The sequence below is a fragment of the Chrysemys picta genome, chromosome 21 (genome assembly GCF_011386835.1).
Source record: "Chrysemys picta bellii isolate R12L10 chromosome 21, ASM1138683v2, whole genome shotgun sequence".
NCBI lineage: Eukaryota > Metazoa > Chordata > Testudines > Emydidae > Chrysemys > Chrysemys picta.
Genome location: NC_088811.1, coordinates 9,427,869 through 9,443,417, shown reverse-complemented (window position 1 = coordinate 9,443,417; position 15,549 = coordinate 9,427,869). Strand labels below are relative to the sequence as shown.

The 15,549-nt window shown below is 52.5% G+C and overlaps 1 protein-coding gene across 1 annotated transcript in view; it reads right to left on the bottom strand.

Moving 5' to 3' along the window:
* The window catches only part of NOC2L (NOC2 like nucleolar associated transcriptional repressor), an 82,830-nt gene that overhangs the window by 15,250 nt on the left and 52,031 nt on the right, over positions 1–15,549 (bottom strand). The window contains exons 16-17 of the mRNA XM_008167264.4: positions 12,736–12,849; positions 1,274–1,409 (exon numbers count right to left, since the gene is read on the bottom strand). Of these exons, the coding sequence (XP_008165486.2) occupies positions 1,274–1,409; positions 12,736–12,849 (250 nt within the window). The remainder of the gene's footprint in view (positions 1–1,273; positions 1,410–12,735; positions 12,850–15,549) is intronic.

Here is a 15,549-nt window from a genome sequence, read left to right as displayed (position 1 = left end):
CGCATTCATGACAAGCCCCAGCCCAGTGTTGGGGAGAGCTGTAGGTCTCTCAATATTCACCAATTCTGGTGGTGCATTTGATTTTTCCTGTTCCTCTTTACTACAAAGGACACCTACAAAATCCATTGCTTTAAACATGTGGCTGACGTGGCAAAAGTTCTCTGAACTTTCCCTCCCACCCTTTTTATTAGGAACACCTGCAACGAAACCAGGATTTCATCAACTTCTGTGGCTTAATTCCCCAGCAAATGTCAGAATTTACTCTGACACGTCATAACCACGATCCCATGTGGGAGGTCAGAACTTTAAACGGGGGGCAAGAAAGAAGGCCAGGTGAGCTCCTGAACTAACAAAAATAGCCTGTTTTGATGAAAATGCCCCTAGCAATAACGATCAGAAAATGAAAGATAAATACAAGACTTTCTAAAAGAAGAATTTGACAGTTTTCTGAGTTGTCCAGTGGAGTTTTTAAGCATGTTCTGTAGCGGACCCCTAGTGGTTAATTCGTGAATTACACCCCTCTATTTTCTCTACAGACCAAAACTTTCTTGTCCCATCAAAGACCCGTGCAGTCCTAAAGTCATTAAAGAGTTGTCTAAAAAGCTCCCAGGGACAGAAAGGGTGCTGGGTTTGGGAGGCGTTAACCCTTCTCTCAAAGACAGTCTCTGTTCTGGAAACCAGCAATTGCTGGGCCTACCTCTGGTACGGACCTTACCGTATTTATCCTCGCAACACTCCTGTGAGGCAGGCCATGCTAGTATTCCCATTGTACAGAAGGGATAGGGAGACACAGAGGACCAGAGACCTGCAGTAGCTCTTGAACGCAGAACTCCTTACAGCAGTTGAATCTTAGCCATACCACAGGAACGTTTGAAAGAGTGGGCACTACCTTACGATGAGCGCCCCCTGCTGCTGGATTATCAGAGAGCCGCTGGCAAGGCTCAGCATCTGCAGCAAAAGGAAGGTGCTGGGGGATGGGGTGGAGGGTCAGGAAGGGAGATGAAGGCTAGTGGGGACTCCAGAATGAGCTGGAGTGAGGCGAAGCAAAAAGACATGGGGGCAAAATGAAAGGCTCTAAATGAGCTGCCCTATGCTGATTGAAAAGCCATAAAAGGAAACCCCACACCACTCTCTCTCTCCATGTCCCAAGCCTGATGGGCCACGCTCACCTGTAATGCAGCTCCTCCAAGTCAGAGGTGCACCATCTTCCACCGTGGATGAATTTGGCCCCGCCTCTTTGCAATATACAATCAAACCCCTACCAGCCCCATACCTTGCACAGCGAATCCACCGCTCTCCCCGTCGGAGTCGCTGTCCAGCTCAAAGAGGTCCTTGAATTCTTTCTTGTCGTCCTCCTTCCTGTCCTCCAGCCGCTTCCGTTTGATTTCTGGGAGGTTCAAGTCGTCGAGCTAGATGGGCCAAAAAACAATGAAATCAGCTTTCGAAAGCGTCTCTGCCTTCCAGCTGTGGCGCAGGCCCCCCCCCCCCCCGGTCTGCAAGCCAACGTCCAACGCTGAGCTTAAACCCCGAAACCGCAGCTTCGCACTGCCGCTAAAATCCACATGACCCGTCGGCAAAGGACTATTGCACATGCCGCCTGCAAACATGCCCGGAAACCAGCTCCAAAGGTAAACGAATGCATGCCAAGCAGTGCCACTCCAGTGATCCCACCACGAAACAACTGCTGGCAGCGGTCCCTCCACAGGAAATGGCCCATTGCAGCTTTCCAGGCAAGAAAAGCTATGCACGTGATTCCTTGCACGGCCCCCCACAATTCAAAAAGTGTAGCCCTGGCAACTAGCCAGCCTTATGTGGGTGGACAACCTGATCTGGCCTCTAGCTACTGGATTTACAGCTTCGCTTGCCCCAAGAGCTCAGCTGGTCACTGCTCACCAAGGTACGATCTAGGCTGCCTCTGCCCTAGCCAGCTAAGAAGCAGTAATTCTCCATCAGTGCCATCCCATGGTGGAAGCCATATTATAGACAATGGCTGAGGTGCTTTTGGCTATCAGCATCACCTAGCCCTCAGAGCAGGATTAAATGACAAAGAGGTAAAGATGCCCAAGCTCTGTCTCCACTACAGCTTCCACCGTTGTTAGCCCCGGGCCCAGCCTTGAGACTGTAGAAACCGCCAATAGCAGTTCGACCCTTCAGTGCCGTTTAGCGTTAGCAATCCACCCCACGTCCCTGTTCTCTGCACCTCCTTGAGAGCAGCAAGGATGGGGATTTGCTGGCAAGGGCTCAGGTCACCAGGGCAAGGACAATCTGAATGCAAACTTCAGTAAAGCATTCGACAGTCCCACACGGGAAATGATTGGTTAAATTAGAGATGATGGGGGGGGGGGGGGGCGCGCGCCTTAGGTTAAGAATCTGGAGGTGGGTAAGGAACTGGCTAATGGGGAGAAGGCAACAGGTTGTGCTGACAGGTGAACTATCAGACTGGAGGGAAATTACTAGTGGAGCTACTCAAGGATTGGCCCTGGGAACTGATCTTATTTCACACCTTTATTAATGACCTTCGCACAAAACAAAAAAATAGTAGGAGCGTGCTAATGCGATTGGCTGGTGATACAAAGATGGGAGGCATCGTCAATACAGAGGAGGATCGGAATATTATACAGGAAGAGCTGGAGTGACAGTAAACGTAATACACCTCTACCTCAATATAACGCTGTCCTCGGGAGCCAAATACCGCATTATAGGTGAATCCGTGTTATATTGAACTTGCTTTGATCCACCGGAGTGCGCAGCCCTACCCCCCCCCCCCCCCGAGCACTGTTTTACCGCGTTATATCCGAATTCGTGTTATATCGGGTGGCGTTATATTGAGGTAGTGGTGTAGCACAGAGTGTAAGGTTGTACACTTAGAGTGTAATTATAGTAAGAATTTCTGCAAGAAGCTTGGGGCCCATCACTTGGAAGTGACAAAGGAGGAGAGCGCGCTAGGTGTATTAGTCGCTCACAGGATGGCTGTGAGCCAGCAATGTGATGTGGCTGCAAAAAAAAAAAAAAGACAAAAATGCAGTTGTAGGATGTATCAGGCATTTCCAGGAGAGATAGGGAAGCGTTAATGACATTGGACAAGGAACTGGTAAGCCCTCGTTTGGAATAGTGTGTACAATTCTAGTTACCCATGTTCAAGAAAGATGAATTTTAACTTGAACCGGGGCAGAGAAGAGCTAGGATGATCAGAGGAATGGAGGGCCTGTCTTCTGAGAGGTGACTGGAAGAGCTTGGCTTGTTTAGTCTAGCAAAACGAAGGCTGAGAGGGAATCTGGTTGCTCTCTATAAATATGTCAGGCAGTAAACACCAGGGAGGGAGAAGAGCTATTTAAGGTAAGGGACAATGTTGGCACAAGAACAAATGGGGATAAACTGGCCATGAACCAGTTCAGACTGGGAATTAGAAGAAGGTTTCTAACCAGCAGAGGAGTGAGGTCCTGGGACAGCCTCCCAGTAGGTGGTGTGGGGCAAACTAATTAATCGTGAGAGAGAGCTGGACAAAGTGATGAACAGGGTTGTGAGACAGGCTTTCTTGAGATGGGGGGCCAGGGCTTGGCAGCCCCGGGGGCTTCCTTCTGGTTCATGTCAGATGTTCCTAAAGTCTCATGCTTCAGGGCTTTGGACGATCACATGCAGTGGTCAGGAAGAGAGTCTCCCCCTCCTCTCCCTCCCCTCTATGGTTTTGGGGCGGAGGGGTGGAGGTTGTCTCCTTCCTCTGTACCATCAGAGATGGCTACAGCTGGAGATAGGACACGGGACAGGACGGGAAAGTGCTCTGAGCTGGCACCGAGCATCCTCTCTCTCGGGTGCTTGGCTGGCTGGTTCTTGCTCACATGCTCAGGGTCTAACTGATTGCTGTATGTGGGGTCAGGAAGCAATTTCCAGGTCAGATTGGCAGTGACCATGGGGGTTTTTCCACCTTCCTCTGCAGCATGTGGGTCACTTGCCAGGATTATCTGGGTCTATCCTACCACTGCAGGGGCTTTGGGCACTGTTGCCCCTCAGCCCTTCCTGTTCACTGTGTGTCACATAATGGTCTAGTCTCCTGTGGGCTGTCATACCTTGGTCTCATTCTGGGTGCCAGGGTTAGTGTATGGAGGCGGGGAGGGGGTGGTGGCCTGCGACGGAGATGTGGTCCCTTCTGCCCTTCAATTCTACAACTCTGTGCAAACCAAATCCCACCTGCTCTCCGAACACCAGCTGCCCTGCTGGGGCCTGGCCACACACCTCCTGGGGAACCACTCACGCTCAATAGCCTTCTGGGAATAATTCTCCCAGCTCCCACCTGCCAGGCCACCCCCGAGGCGCTCATCTCTGGGCAGAATCACTTCAGCACCTCCACGAGATCCAACATGTTAGGAGAGGCGGTGAAGCACTCTCCAGATACAAAAGCAGCTTCAGCAGAGAGAGAGAGAGGCGCATCTCGTCCAAAAGCCAATTCCAGCTCGTTGGCTTCACTGCTGTGGTCCCCAGCTGGGCAATATTGATTCTGGGAGCAGAGCACTCACAAACAATGACCAAGAACACTAGGACTGAAGGTCAGAGGCTGGCCAGGCAGGGCTGAACCACCACCCACTTGCAGGGTCTTGATTTTAAATGATCTCCTGCCTCCCCATCCACTACGGTGTGGCCTGCTCTCCTGCAGCCCCTCCAGACATCTCTCAAGTCACCTGTGTTTCAAGGATGTGCAGAGAAAGCAGCATGTGACCGGCTTTAACACCGCAACATGCCATGGGATAGATGTGGGCAGCATCCCGCAGTGGGTGTCAGCTCCACAGGCCCAGTCAGCCCCTTCGAGCTGAGATACTCTTTTGCCTTTGCAATCTCCCAGTCGTGCAAAATTCCACTCCGGCCGCAGGAAGGATTCCTGTGGACGGGCGAGTGAACATCACTGTTTTCCTTCTAACCATCACCGCAAGGGAAAGCAAATAGATTCGGTGTCTGGGCTGCTACATTTTTCAGGACTTTTGCAAGGCTGCACTATGGGCAAGTCTTGCCCGTGCCCCTTCCCTCTGCATCAGTCTCCTCTCTATCTTGCTTGAAGCAAGACAACTGAGGGCACGTCTACACTGCAATCAAAGTGTCTGACTGCAGCTCATGTAGACACACCCGAGCTAGCTTCAATCTAGCTAGCTGGCAGACTGGCAGCAGTGAAGCCATGGCAGCACGAGCGTCAGCAGAGGCAGTGAAGTTTGCCTGGCACCCTGGGAAGTACTCGGGCAGCTGGCCCATGTGTCCACAGCTTCACTGTTACCAGTAGCTGAGTGAGGAAAGTCACAGCTAGCGCCAGGAGTTGCCCCCCGACTGCAGTGCAGAACTACCCTCAAAGTATACACAGGAGCCCAGAGGAGGCTGCATCACTGCCTCCTATCTAAAAACAAAAGCGGGCTGGCTTTCAGCCTTGCGATCTGTGCATCTCTGTGCACCAACTTTCCACATAGCCCACAACGGCCATGCAGAACACTAGATACTGGCCCATTTGGCCAGGCGTGCAAACAAAGCAGGGGGCTTGTGCATACAGGAGTGTTTGTGTGCAAAGTAAGCGTGCAAACACAAAGGGCCCTTAGGGTTCAAAGCTGGCTCTGTGCCGTTCTGTATTACCCTCAATCTTTTGCAGTGCGCCTGGGAAGACGCCTTCGCCAAATTACCCAGAAACATGCCCGAGTCTCAGCACAGACGTGAAGTTTAAACTAGCGTTGCCTTACCTTGATCCCAGTGACTATTTCATTTGCTATTATAATTATTTATAGCGCCTAGGAGCCCCAGAGAGAACGCTCATCGTGCTAGGCACTGTACAAACACATCATGCTGCCCAACTCCCCAACATCACTGGAAACCTCTGGGACTTCCTTGCAATGCTCTACCGTTTTATTAAGGTAAACACTAATGTTATTGGGGAAAGCCATCAACTTCCTACGCTACATCAGTCAAACACGTGACCGCATTCTGGTCCCAATACCAACTTCCAGGGTATGTTGTTAGCTTCCACTCCATGCTGAGCGGCAGCTGTTTATTAAGACTCAGTTTCCTATCACGTAGCTACTCAAAGGGTTAGCTGGGGGCAAGGGGAGCTCAATCTCGCATTTCAGTTCCATTCCCAGTCCTCCAAAGATTGGCAAAGTCTTTCGGGAATGAGAGGCGCACCCATGACCAGGTTTTTATAACATAAGCAGGGACAAATTAGGAGCTAAACATTAGGTTTGATGATTTTTGCATTTCATAATCAATAATTTGGGGAGGGATAGCTCAGTGGTTTGAGCATGGGCCTGCTAAACCCAGGGTTGTGAGTTCAATCCTTGAGGGGGCCACTTAGGGTTCTGGGGCAAAAATCAGTACTTGGTCCTGCTAGTGAGGGCAGGGGGCTGGACTCGATGACCTTTCAAGGTCCCTTCCAGTTCTAGGAGATTGGATATCTTTATTTATTTATGGTTTTATCTTTTCCCCTCATTGCAGGATGAGCTCCAATATGGGCCTATTCCCAGGGGTACATTGCCCGGCCTAGGGTTTAAGTGGAAATGGATCTTGGTTTGGAGCAAAATTTACCCCATGCCCCGATTGCGCAGAAGTTTGCTTCCTCAAACAAAGGGGAGGGGGAGAGGAAGCCATTTTAATCGACATTTTGCACAACACTTGAGAGTGTAGGCGCTTGTGGGCAGAGACCGTCTCTTACTATGGGTCTGCTCAGCACCTGGCACTATCCTGAGCTCAGTCGGGGACAAACAACAATGGCCTAGGTGTTCAAAAATGACTCAGGATTTCGCGTGACCATTTCTGGGGTGCCCACCTGGAGACACCTTAAAAAGGAGGCCATTTTGGGAACCTACGAGCACCCACCCTGGTAGAAAATAACTCCTTTACAATGTCTCAAGTTGCCCCCCCCCCCCACAAGATTAAGGGCCCCCCCCCAAATGACTAGTCACTTTCGAGACCGGAAGCCAACAGAAGCAGGATGCAGACCCAAGACTCCCGTCTAGCTGCAGGCTGTGTGCCTCAGACAGGGGCAGTGAGTGGTAATTCTGGGGCCGGCCCAGCTTGGGAGCCAGCCTCTTCAGACTCCCATGACGCTGATTAGACGGTGTGCGGCTAGAAACCGCTGGGGAGCTGGGGTGGGAATCAGGCAGCCGGGTCAGAGTTGTTAGATGAGGCCAGTTTCACCTCAGAACGAGGGTGATTTTTTTCAATGGCCGTTAATGGGACGTGGATTTTTCTCAGCCCTAATGGGCCTCACGGTGCTCAGCATCCCGCCGGGGAGCACAATGCTGCATCATTAAGCCAGCAGCCCTCACGGAGGGAGACAACAGCCCCATTCAAAGCACGGAGATCTTCAGGCAGCGCCAAGCCTTTCTGAAATCTCACTTGAAAATGCACCCTTCCCTGCCCTCTTGTCTATTCATCCCGCGCGCCTTCGGGACTGAAACAAAGCCCTACCACTTCCCTTTGACCACGTCCCCTGGCTTTACCCAGCTACCCTTTCACCCTCGCTGCAGGAGCCCCCTCAAGGGGAACCTCACCCCCCCGCTGCCCCGGGAAATCCTCGCTCACTTTTCTATGCATTGTCACCCATCAACGGCTAGCCGCTGGGGTAGCTCCAGCAGCGTAACCCCCTAGCGTGGGCGGGGAAAGCCAGGGCTGGCACCAGCAGGACCAGCCCCACTTGGGCAAGTCACAGCTCTCCATTTCCTAGCAGGATTTGCAAGCGGTCACTGCTTTCAATGCTAAATTCTATCTCCCAAACCGAACTGCCTGTAAGGGGTGCTCCCCATTCCATCCAGATTGCTGCACTGGGGGCTTATAGCCCCGTGGGCGAATTTCTCCCTGGAGCGTGACTTTGAAAGCATCGAAGATCTCCGAGGTCTCCTCCCACCCTCTGTGGCTTGGCCTGGAGCCAACCACCACCACCACATCCCGTCAACTATTTCAATCGTCCCCCGCCATGCCCTGGGGTTGCTCATTATATCCATTTCCTGCTCCCCAGATGAGCATCCCAGCTCAACCCTTTTAATCATATTAGCATATAGACAGCTTTACTCTGTGGTCCTGACACGAGTGAGCCCTCAGATCCAGCTTCCAAAGGCTGAGTGCTGTGCCTGGAGTGGCAGGCAGAGCATTCGCACGTGGGATGGAGCAGGGGAAAGAGGCAGACAAGCTATTAGCTACGTAGGCAGGTCTGAGGTTAGCAGCGGTTGTGTCCAGACTCTTGTTCTGCACTGTCCCCTTAACTGATGTGTTCCCCCAGGGGAAGTTGTTGCTGAATTTGCACAAAGCCATAGTTTAGGGCCGATTGGCACTGGCCCTGTGCTCGCCCACCCTGGAGAGTTTCACCCGTTGACTCGGCTGTTACATCCCCAGCAAGCGTAAGACTGTAAGCTCCTTGGGGCAGGGAACATCTTCTGTCCTGGGTTTACACAGCATCTAGCGCACCAGGGTCCTAGCTCTAGGCTGGAGCTCAGAGGCGCTATCATAATACAAACAATAAATAATAATAAATGGAAAGGAGAGGGTAAGAGGCATGTCCTCATGACCTGACTACCCCTTTGCAGCCAGAGGTCACCCTGCGGCACCCTGCCTCTGTTTTCCCCCCTTCAGGGCCCTTTAACAACTCCCAGTCCCCAGATAGTTCAAAGAAATCCCCCACTAGTAGGCCTCAAGCCCAATTCAGTCTCTCTCTCCTGATTAATTGAACACAAACTCACACAGGCTTCATCCAGCCGGCTCTTTGCTGTCTCTGCCAGGCCTCCCTGCCTGGAGACCTTCCTCCCACTCTCTCCTGCTTCTTCAGCGTTTTACCTGCTGGTTCTGGGCCCTGCAGGAGCCTTTTCGCTCCCTGCAGTATCTGCAAACCTAGCTCTAGGCTCCTGGGCTTCCCCCCTTCACTGCAGCTTTCTGCTCTTTTTGCATGGGGACCACCTGGTTCAGCCCACGTGCGGCTCATTCTGTAATCAGGGCTGGCTTAGTGCAGGGCAAGCCGCCCTGTTCCACAGAGCAATCTAGAGGGAAAACCAGACAAAACCAAGAGCCAGTGGCATCAAGGGAATCCGGTGACCCCCTTCCCCCAGCTAGCTGAGTCGCAGTTCTCGGCCAGGTACACTTGGCATTTATAACCCTCTACAGCATCAGACAAATACAAGCTAACTAGGAGCACTGCAATCTGTTTCCCCATTGATCTGGTCTCCTGATCTTCCGCACCCCATTGCAAAGATTTATTTCCCCCAAGACACCTCCTCTGTTAAGAACAGCAGCCAAATGACTGGCTCTGTTCTAACGTAAGGCGGGTTTGCCTTTTGCACAGCCTTTCCGACTGAGGATTTCAACGTGCTTCAGACAACGATCTTAGCCTGGTGAGGCGGGTCACCCCATTTTACCAGAGGCATGGAGCAGCCAAGTGACCTCTGCAAGGTCAGCAAGGAAGTCCCGAGGCAGAGTGTGGGACAGGTTTCTCGTGATCTGACCCCTCTCCGCTCCGTGTAGGCGGATGACACCCGGGTGGGGAGAACTGAGATGACCGCATCCTACCAGCAGACAGCTGCCAACTCGCATTAGACCGTTACCCTCCAGGATACACTGCTCAGATACAGGCAATTCAGATCTTTTCTTGTCCTCACCCCAACCCTTCACTCCTCCCCTCTACCATCAGGAAAGGCCCGACTGAGGCTGGCAAATGCCTGCTGCAAAACAAACCAACCACCCCGCCTAGCGTCCCCACCTCTGAAACGAGGAGCTGTAGAACTGCTAAACGCTCGGAGGATTTGGCCGGCCGCTGGCTAAGCTGCACCCCGGTTCACGACTAGAGACTGGGGAGCGGCTGGCCCTGTCTCACAAAGTCATACTTTCGGCAGCACTAGGACATGCCTCCGATGCATCTCTGAGACACAGGCAGATGGCCTGCCCCACAGATAGTGTTGATCGGCACAGCTCCATGGGCTGCAATGGAGCCGCAGCGATCTGCACCGGCTGACGATCCAGCCCACTGGACTTATTTTCAGTCCCCGATCCCAGTTTGTGGGTCCCTAAATAATTCCTTTACGTGTCAAGGAGCATCAAGCTTATATACCTGTTACTCTGCCAAGAGCTGATCCTTCCCCCACCAGCCCCTTTGGCTGCCATGCCCTGAGGCTGCACCCTAGGGTGCTGGGGGTTTTAAACGACCTCTCCAGTAAATTCTGACAATTACTATAGCAACCCTGAAAACAACAGGGGAAAAATCCTAAGCTCTTGGGGACAGGGGCCATCTGTTTGCTCTGTTTGTACAGCACCGAGCATGATGGGGTCCTAGACCATTTCTGGGGTGTAACAATAATACAAATAATAATAATAATTAATAATTAATAGACAACCTGCAAAGGACTCCCCTCCGACAAGTACAGGCAGCAGGCTCTTTCCTCTCACCAACAACTAGGCACCAATGTTTAACTCGGCAGCGACTAACTGCAACCTGGGATTTAATCTCAAATTCCAGATCCTCTTTCGGCAAGGGATTATGGGGTCGTGGCTATCGGTTAATTGCTTCAACCCTCGTCTTACAGCAATGAGCTAAACATTTGCTTGCATAAACCAATTCAAGGGCTCCAACGGCAGTTACATGAAGCGCGGTTCAAAGCTCCCCCCTGCCCTCCCCCCGGCAATCTCAAACTCAGGTATTTGCCCTGAACTCTTCCTACGCTCCACCCCGTCATTATTCTGCCTTTAAGGCAACGGGATCGGCATACCCAGCACAGGAGCTACGTGAATCTCATTCCAGAGGTGCGGCCGGCCAGGCCCTAACCACACCTGGAATAGGCCCAGGAGAAAGGAAGAGTTAACGCACGTTCACGGGAGACCGTTGGCAGTAGCAGTCCTAGGGCTCCCCATTTAGGAGAACAAAGAATTTGCCGAAAGCGGCCGTCACGCGTCCCATTCACTGCAGGAATTTCTAAATGGATGCATCACAGCTGCAGCAATTTGGTGCATTATAAAGCTATATAATCAGCGCTCGCCCCCCTTCCCCTGAGCTATTAGCGGCTAAACAGACTGCAAAGCAGCCCAGCATACTTTGTCCTGAAGCCACCAGTGTCAGGAAACCTCCTGTTCTGAAGGGCGGAGATCTTCTACGGCACAGCAGTTTGTGCTGTTCTTTCCCTTCATGCCACTTGTATTTTGACAGGAGTCCCGCCACGTTCCTCTGCTTCGCTAACGCGATGGATGGTGGTTTTAACGGATGTGGATTGCCCAGGCAACGGGAGAGCTCTCTTTACGTGGAAAGGGCTGCAAGTGCGCTAAGCAGGCACCAGCACAAGGTCTAAAACACCACGGCTGCAGTCCATGCCTGGGCCTAAATCAGCACCCTCGATGTGCTAGAAGGCTATTGCATCCAGGTGCTCTGTACAACGGACTCTATTGCACACATCACCTCCCTGGCAGAGTCTTCCTAGAACACTCCAAATCCCTGGCTCCTTCGCATGCATTCCCTGTAAGCCCTGTACTAGACAAAAGCGTGCAGTGGACAGGGCACTGGACTGGAAATCAGGAGACCTGGGTTCTATTCCCGGTTTGGCTGCTGGCTGACCTTGGACAAGCCATGCCGCTCCTCTGTGCCTCAGTTTCCCCATCTGTAGAAGGCAGATAAATGATGCTGGCCTCCTTTGCAAAGCACTTTGAGGTCTACTGATGAAAGGCGCCGGATGCTATGTTTAACTGACCCTGTGCATAAACAGCCCAAAGAGGAACCTCTCGCTCCGTAATGAAAGCGGGAATCTCCAAAATTCGCTACATGGCTGGGCCTCAAACCCTCAGCGGGCGGAGTGGCTGCCCGCAATAGGCTGGGAACCTGGAATAGGCTTCCCAAGACTACGAGGAGGTGTGCTGGGAGAGCCAGCTGCCCGACGTACCCTCCGTTCGAGTCCTTCTTCTCACTCGCGGAACCAAACCATCGTCGCCCACAGCACTTCCCACTGCGGCTCTTTCCAGCCACAGACTCCGAAGTGCTTTACAGGGAAGGACAAGTATCGCTAGCCACGTTTTACAGGCAGGGGAACAGACAGGTGAGATGACTTGCCCTCGGTGTCCCAGTGAGTAGATAGCGAAGTTGGGGACAGAACCCAACTCTCTGTCCGGGATCCTGCCCACTGCACTACGTTGGGGAGGCGGCTGCATGCCCACTATGACTCTTTCAGCCCCACTATCCCCTTTGACAAATAATCAGTGCATAGAAGAAAAGGCACTCGATCTGAGCAGCCTCCCAGCTTTATATTTAAAGGTGGGAGCCAAGCAAAGCCCCTCAGCCAAACACCCGGGAGAAGTTTGGACCCAGGTCTGAACTCGATAACTCGGCTTCATCTCCGCTTATAACTGCCCTCAGCACAGCGGGACGTCAGCTGGCTACAGGAGCCTACCCAGGCACAATGCAGCCGTCAGAGGCGGCTCATCCCAGCCTCACAAGCTCATCCCTGCCCGGCGAACCTCGGGAAAGACACTTTAGCCAGGAAGTTGGTCCAAAGACTTGCCACTGGGCTCGGGATCCTGGCAAAGGCAGGCATCAAGGCTGAACAGGGAGCTGAAGGCCGTTCAGCGTTTAACTGGCTGGGGCCGCCCAATCAAGCTCTCTGCCAGGCAGCACCCCAAATCACTCCCCTGTCCAGGGCAAAGGTTTCTCAGCCATGCTGCTGAGGGGCCGGCTTTGCTCAGCAACCGTCACATAGGATCTCTTTGGTCTCCCACTGCAGTTAACCAGTGAAGCCGGTGACTTGCGGCCCTTACCCTTTCCTTGCCGCTGATTTCCAGCTGGATCTCTTTCTCCCGCAGCTTCTTCCACTGAGCGTAATACTTGGTCAGAGGCGTCCCCTCTTCCTTGACCTGCTTCTCCCATTGTTCCTGTGGGGGGAGGGAGGAGACAGACGTTAGGCCAGGACCAGAGGCAGACAAAGCAGGGGTTCAAAGCAAGCTTTATGTAACACAGCTACGGAGGGAGCAGGCCCTAGGCTGACAGAGACCGCAGTCCTAGGTCCTGTTCCAAGCAGACACAAGCCACCTCGGAACCTAGATTCTACATTGCAAGGGCAGGGCGAAGTGTGAATTCAGAAGAGTCATTTAAGGTAACCACAGTATCACACATAGCATTATGGGGTACATCACACAGCGGGGGGAAAAAACAGACCACCCCGCATTAGCGCATCTCGGCACCTGGGTCGACAGATTCAGGCTCGCACGGGCTCTAAAAGTAGCCAGAGAGACGTTCCCGCTCGGGCTGGAGTTCGGGCTATGAGACCCGGCGAGGGGATGGGTCTCAGAGCCTGAGCAGGAACATCTACATGGCTGTTTTTAGTGGCAGAGTCCACACCTGAGTCTGTAGACCCAGGGTCAGAGACTCACTGCTGAGGGTTTGTTGGGGATTTTTCCCCCCGCGGTGTAGACGTACCCATTGACATAAAGACAAGGGCCAAGATTTTCCCCAAGTGACTGCTAGTTTTGGGTGCTCAGTGGGAAACACCTGGAAGGGGCCCAATCCACAGGCGCTCAGCACGTTCCAAAATCCACCCCCCTCTTAGGTGCCAAGCTGGGCAGCCCAAAAATCACTGGTCACTTTGACTGTAAGGGCCAGAATTTCCAGAGTTCAAACGACTACCCTTCGTATCCACCGTGGAGATACAGCCCTGGAGACCAGCGCAGGGGGCTTGGGAAAGGAAGAGATCTGCAGGGGAAGGCTAGACACACCAGGGACTTTGGGGACTGTTCCACACAAGAGCACATGGGACAGCGGGGTTCAGGCATAACCTCAGGCCAGAGGACTCAAGCCTGGTGGCCTAAACGTTTTGTTCCTAAAATCCATATTTCGGCACCTAACAGAAACAGCCTGATCCTCAATGGTCCTGAGCACTTGCAGCACTCAGTGGGCAGCTCTGAAAGTCGGCTCACTTCTATTTAGGGACCAACTGTTAAGCTCTTGGCCCCGGATCTAGGCCTCTTGTACTCCATGGGTTTGCAGGAGAAGAGACAGAGAGACAGACACAGTAGGCGGACTTCAGCGGGATTTCTGTTCCTTTCATTTCTGGGACCTGTTGGCGCAAATTCGGTCCCCTAAAACTGTTTTGTATGAAGCTTTTGAAACAAAAAACCCACCCGCATTTGCAAAGCGTAAGTGTGACAGACGTTTGCCTGGTTTGTTTTTTATTCTATTGCTAAAGTATTTAGTTTTAAACAAACATCCCGCAGCAGTGTCGGTCACCCAAACATCACAGCCCGGCGAAGGCAGAACGCGAGATTGACTAACCTACGTTCACTGTCCAAGAAGGGAGAAACAGGAGAAGTCAGTCTCAGAAATAGCAGAAACGAAATTAGATGGTTAAAATCTGGCGTGTGATCGGTGAGAGGGCATGTTCAATTCAAATGCCTTCTTTTTAACCTGGCAGCATCCCTTTACCATAGATCCCAGATCGGAACCTTGTCATCTGTATTACAGGAGTGCCCCGAGGTGCTGCACAAGCACATGGCGAAAGGCAGCCTAATGCGAGATGGGAGACCATCGGTGTGGGTAACAGTCAGAAGGAACAGGCGAAGGAGGACAAGGGAAAGAGCGACAGGAATGTGTGTTTACACAGAGCCATTCAGGATCCAGCAGGAAAGGAGGATTATCCAGACTCAAGTGTCACCAGCAAAACCGGCCCACGCTGAGCAGCTGCACGGCACGTTCTGTTTCCGTCTGTGGGAACGCACCGGCAGCGCAGCAGAGGAGCAGAGGTGGCAGTTCAAATAAGCTTCTCCAGTGGCATCGTTTTGAAAACACCAAGCTTCTGCTTGTAAGAAAGTCAGGTCGGCCTTTTGGGAGCAGCTCATCACAACTCAGACGCGACAGCACACTGGCTGCTGGTGTCAATCAGAGCAGAGTCCACCGGGGAAAAGTACGTTTAAAGAGTATTGCATTGCTAAGACAGACAGATAAAGAGAGCAGAGAGACAGCAGCTCCTTAATTTGCAGCAGGCCAGCTCCGCAGCTGGTGGAAGCCAGCATGTATCTACTGAAGACTTTAATGGGGCCACACTGATTTGCACCAGCTCAGGAACTGGCCGGTAGCAGGGAAGGGAAAAGAAGGTGCATCCATGATCTCTGCACCATGAACAGCACTTTGGTAAATAAATGACAACCGGCTTGTCACACCCACATTCTAATGTTCTGGAATCTATTTATTGGGGGCAGTTGGGGGGGGGGGGGAGGAGAGGGTTCAGTCTCCGTCCTCTGAAGCATCAGTGATGGCCCCGTCTGGAGATGGGACACGGGAAGAGTGGGCCAGGGCTCTGAAGTGGCACCAAGCATTCGCCGTCACAGGTCCTTGGGTGGCTGGTTCTTGCTCACATGCTCAGGGAATAACTGATCGCCATATGTAGGGTCAGGAAGCAATTTCCCCCCAGGTAAGATTGACCTTGACCTTGGCCGGGGGGGGCGGGGGAGGGGAGAGGAGAGTCACCTTCCTCTGTAGCATGGGGTGCAGGTCATTTGTTGGGATTATCTGGGTATCTCTCACTTAATTCAGGTATTGGGGCACCTCGGTCCCTCCTATTCTCTGCCTGTGGCACATCC